The 9,070-nt window shown below is 41.5% G+C and overlaps 1 protein-coding gene across 1 annotated transcript in view; it reads right to left on the minus strand.

The window, feature by feature from the left end:
• grm8b (glutamate receptor, metabotropic 8b) overlaps positions 1-9,070 on the minus strand; it is a 122,402-nt gene that overhangs the window by 28,406 nt on the left and 84,926 nt on the right. Inside the window, exon 7 of the mRNA XM_023419924.2 lies at positions 6,708-6,908. Coding sequence (XP_023275692.1) covers positions 6,708-6,908 — 201 coding nt within the window. The remainder of the gene's footprint in view (positions 1-6,707; positions 6,909-9,070) is intronic.

The raw sequence follows: 9,070 nt of genomic DNA on the forward strand, positions 1-9,070 counted from the left end.
CCCACCGCTCTCCCTTGCTCTGCAGATTGTGTTCAAACAGGACGTCGCCACGATGGCCTCATGCAGATGGCTCGAGCACAGCGAGCGCTAACATTAGCACAAGCTTCCCCGATGCTTCTCTAAAAATAAGCACACGAGCAAGGAGCACACGGCTGAGTTGGCGATTAGCCCCCTGGCCGCCGCCACACAGCACCGCTTCGCCCTGGATCCGCCGCATTTCATACATGGAATTATGGGTAACCCCGCTGCCCTGCGTTCAGAGAAGTGAAGCATAAAATACAGAGAAGCAGCTCGAGTTTGATTTATGTCAACGTTTGATGTATGTGAAGGTTAAACTGAGCGTGCTGCTCACAGATTCAGACGGGAAAGCCCCAAACACAGCGTGACGTGTGTGTGTCTCTGTGTGTGTGTGTGTGTGTGTGTGTGTCTCTCTGTGTGTGTGTGTGTGTGGGCCTTATAAAACTCAATCAGGCTCAAACCACACATGAGCCACACATGCTGTTGAGCCAGGATTCATTGGTGATGCACGTGTACATGCGCAGCACTGAGATGCAGCAACCTGTTTCTGTTGAATAAAGGTTATATAATAAAGATTAGATGCACTGGGCAGCTGCCAGGCTTCAATATGCGAGAACGAGTCCCTCAGAAGAAGAGAGCACTGCTCTCACTGAAACATCCCTGGTTAAACGTACAATATGTCAGTAATTCCCACTCTGAGTCTGTCAATCAAAACCAGACCTGTCAGCTTCTCTCGGCAGGGATTCCTTCAGTGCTAAATTCTCCGCAGAGGTCTCCTCCGCTCCATAACAGACGGACCAGGTGATTAAAACCAGTAAAGACATTTAATAAAGCAGTTTCATTTTAAAAATCGTCCTGGAGAGGCTGTGAGCCGAGCTGCCGCTAACGTTAGCTCAGGTTCTTCCTCTGATAACTTTTGATCCTGATGTTCAGGAGGTTTTCATCAGCACCAGAATTGTCCGCAGAGGTCTCCTCCGCTCCATAACAGACGGACCAGGCGATTAAAACCAATAAAAACCCTGAATTAAGCAGTTTCTCTGTCCGCTCACATTTTTTCTCAGTTATTTCCTTCCTCCGGTTAAAACATATAATTAAAAATTAACAAGATCTAGAAAGTGTGTCCTAAAAAAGTGTGGATAAAAATACATTTTGACGCTTCTGTCAGACAACCACAACACTGACACATGCGCATAGGGGATGTGACGCCATTGACAAGCGACCAAATGAAACGGACTGTTACCACGAATAAAATCACAGAAAAGTAACATATTATAACTTTAAATAACAGAAAAAGAAAAGAAAGAAAATGTAATGTCCTCTCTGACATAAACTCATCTGTATTTGTACATGTCTGTATTATTCAGTGTCGCTGATCATTTTTAAAGCTGTAAACTTTTACATTTCTTCTTGTCGTTCCAGGAAGCCACTGATTTCCATTAAAGCTTCACCGAGCAACTTGAATGAGTCTTTGACAGAAGTGAATCAGACATGAAGTTCAAAGCTAAGAATTAAACGACTCAAGTAAGTTTTGTGTCTTAAAAAAAAACTTTTAAGATCAGTCTTAATCTTGAAACAGCCGTGAGAAGAGACAAAGAAGAAGTTCCCACCCAAACTCAAACTGGTCCTCACAAAGATAGAAGTACACACACACACACACACACACACACACACACACACACACACACACTATCCTGAATCTGCTTTTTTTGTTCTGGATTCCTCCTCGGTATGATTTCTCCTCTGAGCTTTAATCTGAAAGACGACTGACTAATCTTCCTGTGTGCGAAACGTTTCCTGTTTCTGCCCTTGTTTGCTTTAATTCAGCAAACGAGGCAACAAACTGTTTAATGTTTAAAGAGCACGACGTGCGGCTCTGAACGCGGCTTTAACTGAGCACAGATTTACTGTTTCAGCCCTGGGGGTGAAAATCACAGCTGATTCAATATTTAATGCCTCTCCTCCTCCTGCAGATCTCATTACAGTTATTTAACCCGGACCGCTGAAGCCTCTTAACTCGCCTTTGATAGAGGATTTTGAACGGTGGCCGTGAACGCTCAACGCACTGGAACTTTAGAAAACACAAGGAAATTAAGAAAACATCTTCACCAGTTTGGGAACACGTGCTGCGAAAACACAAAACACAACCACATACAGAAACATGCGGAGAGTAGCAGGAACCTGGCTGGGACGTGCTTGTTATTCAATAATTCAAAACGTCATAAAGCACTGACCAACCAGTGCGTCCCAGCTGGGTTCATCATGCTTTTGTGTCCCCTGGAAACACTCCCATGGTCGTCTGTGCTACTTTGCAGCGTGTTGTCAGATTGATGATGTTTTTGTGATTTGCTTAACTTAAAGCTCCTCCAGTGTAAAGGTCTCTGTCCATGTGTAGTGTGATTATAGATCAGCTCTAGCTTCTATATTAATACTGTGAAAGTATCAAAGCCTCAGTCCACAGAGAAATGCACACAGCCTGTATTCAGAAACTGAGCCTTAAAACCAGCCGTCAGGACTTCTGGAACTTTGTGATGTCACAACAAAGCAGTCACCAAGCCCCGCCCACCTGGACCCACCATCCAAACCTTGCAGGATTTGGTTTTCTGAGTGTTTTTACCTGAAATCTGCTATATTTATATTGGATCACTCAGAAAACAGTCAGTCAATCAGAAGAGAGGTTCAGAGCCTCCTCTCTTCTGATTGGCTCACCGACCTGTTGTTACTAGAGCTGCAGAGAGAAGCCTGAGAGAGGAGATGTAAAACTACACTGAGATGGTTTTTGGTTCTTAAAACCACAAATATATCTTCAAATAAAACATAGAGAAAGAAAAATATTGGACATTAAAAAAACTTTTTGAGCTTGGAAGAGAGTCAAAAAACAAAAGCCAGATGTTAGCAGCTGTTAGCAAGTTGTTTTGTCCAGTGTAAAAGGGGCTTAAACTTAAGATACAGTTCAGAAAGTGACAGCACCTCTCGAGCACATTTCAATGAAAGAAAAGTTACATACTGCAGCTTTAATGGATCAGTATTGATGATTTTTTGCACTCCACTGTGTGTTTGTCACTGACAGCACGTCAATCAGCTGTTGCTCATTAACATTAATTCCATGAGTGACTTGACAACAGGTCCAAAATGAACCTATGTTTATGAGGTAAAAGATGCATCGCTCTCTACAACACCGCACAGTCACAAGTGGGCCGAGCGTTTCTGTAGCTGCAGCAACGTCTTCTCTCCGGCTGACTGTCGCAGTCTCCCAGTTAAACTTTCATTCAGTTCAAATCAATAATTTAATCTTATAAACATTATATCTTTTAACCTGATTCTCCAGTATTTGGCAGCTTGTGAAAAAATGTGTCAGGTTTAGTAGCTGCAGCTGCTGTTCCAGTGAGTCAGATCCATTTTTAACGGCTCGGCCGGAAAGGATTTCAAGCCGAAGAAAATTGGATCAGGTCATACTTACTACAACTACATAATACGACCATGTCATAGAAAACTGGACTGTGTGTAATACGAACCAATTGAGTGTCTGATCTTGGTGCCATGTGGGCAGAAAGCTCTAATTAGAGCCGCTATGTGAATAGCCATCAGTGTTTAACTGCTGTGTCTCTTTATTATCTTCCATCTCTGGAGCAGTGCTCAGATATTTGCTAAAATGCAGGTGATCATCAGTGGAGAGGGGAAGAAGAAGAAGAAGCACTTCCTTAAAGCACGTAAGTTCAGTACATATAAGAATAATACAATGTGTGATTTATTTGGTTTCCTTCCGTGCCTCGTGTCGTGTCGTTGTGCGTTCAAACACGTGAGATGCACCTCCTTCTCTCAGGCTGAATCAAGGCCGTACATAGGTTTGTACAGAAGCTTTGAAAGAGCCCATTTTCCCTCTCTGGCTCGTGAACGCCGGCGTTTCTCGCCAAGGCTAAACTTTCTTTTCATGACTCAGCGAGGAGAATTTCCCTCAATGAAAGTAGAAAAATAAAAACACACGTGCCAGACACGTTCTTCAATTCCCCTCACTTCTGCTCGAAGGCTGAGGCTGAATGTGACTTTTCTTCTTCAAGGTGAATGTCTTTGTCAGTCTTCTCAAGGACCGTTTAAACACTCAACGCAATCACATAATGTAACCCGACTCCCCCATAAATCTCCTAATAGAATTAAACTCAGCCAATAATTTATAACAAATGACCGAAGGAGACACTAAAAGAAATATAATGAAGGGAAATAAATCCCAAATCAAAGGAAATCAAGACATAGTGGAGTCAACAGTCTGCTGGGATTAAACCAGAACAAACTCTTAACTTTGCATTTGCTCATTTGTTTCAATTTGTGTCTCTAGTACGAAAAAACAAATGTTTTGCTTGTTTTCTTCACTTTCATATAAAGATTAACTTCCACATATTCCTCTGCACCTAAACCACTCTGCTGAAAACACCCTCTTCAACATTAATGCTGTTTTCATTTACCAGTTAACTCGTATCTCAACCAAGGAGGAATGTGAGGAATTGTGCCCTTTTGAACTGCTGAAAGGCTTTTAATGTGAAACATCTGTACAGGAAGTGTGGAATTTTATTTTGCAGTAGACCACCTGTAGGTGCGTTATGTATCCTGTGGCCCACAGGTGATTGTTGGTCTGTCCATCACTCTGTTCCCAACTGAAATATCTCAACAACTAATGGATGGATTGCAATGACATTCACGGTCCCCAGAGGATGAACCCTAATGACTTTGTTCATCCCCTGACATTTCCTCTAACACCATCATGAGGTTTGTCACTTGTTGTTTGGAGTGAAATATCTCAACAACTAATGGATAGATTGCTGTGACGTTTTCTAAAGACCTTCATTCCCCAGAGGATGAACCCCCAGTGAGTTTGATCCGCTGCGGTTACATCACAAAGTTACAGAAGTTCACTTTGTTTCCCCAAACTTATAGAAAACACATATAGACACACAGAGATCTCCTGTAAAATTAAACATCTCAGCATATACGAGGAGGAGCGTGAGATTTAATATTCCACAGCTACGAGTGTGAAGTGTAGTGATTATTAAAGTTGTGTGAAAGCAGATGGATTATCAGTCTGTGGCGTCTCCCGCCGAGCGCAGAATAATGAATCTGGAAACTGCAGGAAATAAAACTCTGCAACCGTATTTAGTGTTTAATAATGAGCAGAGGATTCCCCGATGACGGCGTCAGCATTCACACTTCCTGCTGACAAAGCCGTCCACCCTCCGGGAGGTCAGCCGCGATGAGGGGAGCACGGCCGGTGACGACGAGGAAGAGACGAAGATGAAGAGGAGGAGGAGGGGAAGAGGAAGAGTGGAGGAGGAGTTAATGAGGAAGCAACGAGTCGTTCTGTTGGGTGTCAATGAGACGGACAGAAAAACGGCGGCTGGAAAACAGCTGTGCTGACAAAACAGGATTCGCTGATCAAAGTCGGGATGAATAATAAAGGTTTTAATATTTGAATCATCGCAGCTTCTTTCACATCTTCACATATTCCTCCTCTGTTCTCCAACGTTTTCATACCTCATGCTTCAACTTCACACTGTTCAACGTCAGTGAGACTCACCAAGTCGTTACTGGCTGATGAAAACGTTGTCGACCTTGAGGTTTTTAATGTCGGCTATGTGCATGAAAATGTGGAGAAATTCAAAAACCAATATTTGTCAGAAAAGTGTAGAGACTCTTCAGAGGTGACGAGTGTGGAGGTGGAGATTATTCAAACTCTTTACGGCTGAACCTCAACGTCGAACTTCTCGCAGTCGTCTCTGATTCGCCAGTTTTGGGTTTGCTTTCTGTTGTCTTTATAGATTTTGTCTGTTTGTGAAAATGAACATTCCTGATGCTTTTTCATCACTATACGTTACGAGGAATCATGGGAAATCTACAGTATTTCAAAACCTCCCCTGGGGGCGCTACTTCAGGTGTTTTGTTCTGTACTGGACTCGTTTGACAGCTCCACGTCTCCTGATTCTACCTGTGCAAAAGCATTTTACGATCCTCATATCAGACTTGTGGCACACAGAAGGTCCTGTATTGCTGTTTTTATGCTAATAAAAAAAAAAGATGGGGCAAAAACACCTGGTTCAGTATTTATACATATCTACCTCCTAAACTCTACGATTTGATGTTGTTTTAACTTATTGTTGACTAACTTCCTGTTTCTGTTTTGTTTTATGAACTCATTGTTCTTTATCTCTTGGTGTTGTATTTATGTGCCAAGTGTTCTTATGTTTTTATGCTTATATCCCACTACTGCCTGCGGGGGACAAATAAAGTGACTGTGTGATTGAATGATTGATTAATTGACTTTTTCGATGTAAAATTTAAAGCATTGCAATTCAAAGGAGACTCAGGTTGTGAGTGTAATCAAAAGAGTTGAAGAACAGTTACCCTTTTATTTTGGGACCTGGGTGTCTGTTAATGTCTTACATTTACCTTTGAAACTCATGTTTCAGTGACTTTACTGCATCTGAAAACATCAACTTCCAGCCAGTCGAGGAAATAAAATGTTTGTCTGGTGGTGATAGTTTGGTGATAAAAGGTCAATGACCTGTGACATGTCTCTCCTGACGGCACTGCCAGCTGTAACAGTGCTAATAATAATAATAGACGAATCAGTATCACAGTCCAGCTCCTTCTTGAAACTTAAAATACAGTGAGAACATCATCAGCCGAACAGTGGCAGCTTTTACCGTTGAAGTTGACGGCGCGGATGTGGGCCAGCAGCTCTTTGCCGTCGATGTTGGCCATGCGCGGACACAGCCCCGGGTACCCGGCGCAGAGTTCGCGGTGCATGTGGTGCAGAGCGTGGGCCATGGCGTACACGGCGTCCATCACGAACTGCACCTTCCCCTCCTGCTCGTAGGTGGAGTCACGGCCGACTTTCTCCAGCCCTGGAACAGAAACGCAGACGGTGTCAGGTTAGTAATCGCTGAAACGAGATCTAAAGTTCATTCAGTCATCAAACTCCAGTGTGTGATACAATCGAAAGCTCCAGTGCAGCTACTAAATGGACCTAAATGGAAATGGAGATTTCTTCGTCAACGGTCGAGTCCACAGTTAAAGAATAAAACTTCCATCTCTAAAACTAAACGAGGAGTCCTTTAAGTCCACGCCGACTGGGCAACTCTCTCTGCTGATGAAGATCATTTGTTATGATCGAAAGCTCCAGAACAGCCTATTAAGCAGCTGCTTGTTTTGTCCATGTCATTCCTCATTGCGACTGTCGTCTGTAAAGTCTTTGCACAAAAACAGATCCAGTTCTTTGATCAATGAAACATTCTGGTTCCTGAAATCTTCTAATTGACCTTCAGTCATTGTTTGTTGTGACGTTTGTATTTGCAGGTAAATAAAGAGAAAAACAGCAGCTTGATTTACTGAAGATAATAAATTCAACTGTGTCTCTGAATTTATTATAATCCGAAATAAAAATCCTGCCTCATACTCATCTAATTTATTCTCCTCAGTGAGGTTTTGGCCTGTGAGTCGTTAACAGGACTAATTACTGGACAATAAAACTGATCATTAAACTCTGAGGTTAAGAATTAATGAAGTCTGAGCAAAGTCTAAAATCAGGCAACAAATAAAATTCCAAAATACGTATAATTATAGAAACATAAACAATGTGAAAACATAAGAGCACAGACTGTTCATAAAAGAGACATTTTCTAATTATGCCTTCATTATCTGTAATTAACAGCTCATAATAAGATTCATGTTTTTCATAATTATAACATACGCAGCTCTTTATTATGACATATGGATTTGTCCTCTCTCGTAATGGGAACATACATTTTTCTCCTAATTACTTATCTTCTGATTAACTTTTAATTTTTCTCACACTTAATTAAATATGAAACTTGTAAGCAGATATTTTTTTTCTTAATTGTGAGATGAAGATGTGGAAACTGTGAAATATTCGTCTCATGTTGAGACGCAGATGTTGTGTTTAAACGTCATCTCGTTATAATCAGATCTTGTTCTGTAATTTTCAGATAAGAATCTTGTAATTTGATATTTTCTTGTAAATAAGCTTCAGTATCAGGAACAGATTTCACAGTTACGGGTTTTGTAATTATGACAAAGAGATGTTCCCTTGAAGTTAGGAATCAACAGATTATTATCAGAGTATTCTTGTAATTATGACCTAATTTCTCAGTTTTTCCAGATGTTTTAACTATGAGCTAATTCAACCTCATAATTACAGGATACTTCTCTCATAGAAATCATGAGAGAAAGGTCTTGTTGAAAATTGGCAAAAGCTATAAACTCTCTGTGCTACACTTCAGTTTCATATTTTGTACTGGGTTTATGTTAAACTGCATCATCCCTATTAAATGAATAAATAAATCTCTTATTATGAAAGATTTATATCGTTAATATGCATTTTTTTGTTGTTGTTTTGAGATATGGCTCTTCATCACAGTCTTTTTCGCCTCAGTGGATGCACTGAGCTTCCACACATTGAGCTTCAGTGGGGCTGGACCTCGGGGGAATAGACGGATCCTCTTTGTGGATCTCATGAAAGTGTGAACAGTCGTCGTCGTCGAGATTAAAGTGATCCACCGAAGAACGAAGGAAAACATGAAACAACAGTGACGTCCGTCCACAAACTGGAGCTCTGTCTGCTTCTGTGTGTTTCTGCTTGAACCCAAAGGTTTCGTGGGTTCGTCCTTGCCGCCAGGCAGAGAGTAACTCACAAAGGATTATGGGAGTGTGAAATGAGACACATTAGCTTTAAAGAAATACATTCGGTTCAATCTCATTAGCTGCGGTTAAATAACAGAGTGGAGAAGACATCGTCATCCTTTATTTGAAAAACTTCCTGTTCAGTCTTTCCGAAGATTTTTGAGTTATTACCATTATTAGCGTTATTAGAGTCGCGGCGCTGTGCAATGGCGCCGCCGCCAGCTGGAAATAAAAGGAGGAAGGAGAAAGAGAGGAGGGAGGAAACTAACTGCCGGAGTGGACCTTCCATCAACAGACAAGACTTCTCTGAATTAATAGGAGATTAGAAATGAAATCCAATTTAATTTTAACAGTAGGCTGGTGGTGC

The sequence above is a fragment of the Seriola lalandi genome, unplaced genomic scaffold, assembly GCF_002814215.2.
Source record: "Seriola lalandi dorsalis isolate HSWRI2012SDOR001 ecotype SW California unplaced genomic scaffold, Sedor1 jcf7180002054614, whole genome shotgun sequence".
Classification (NCBI taxonomy): Eukaryota; Metazoa; Chordata; class Actinopteri; order Carangiformes; family Carangidae; genus Seriola; species Seriola lalandi.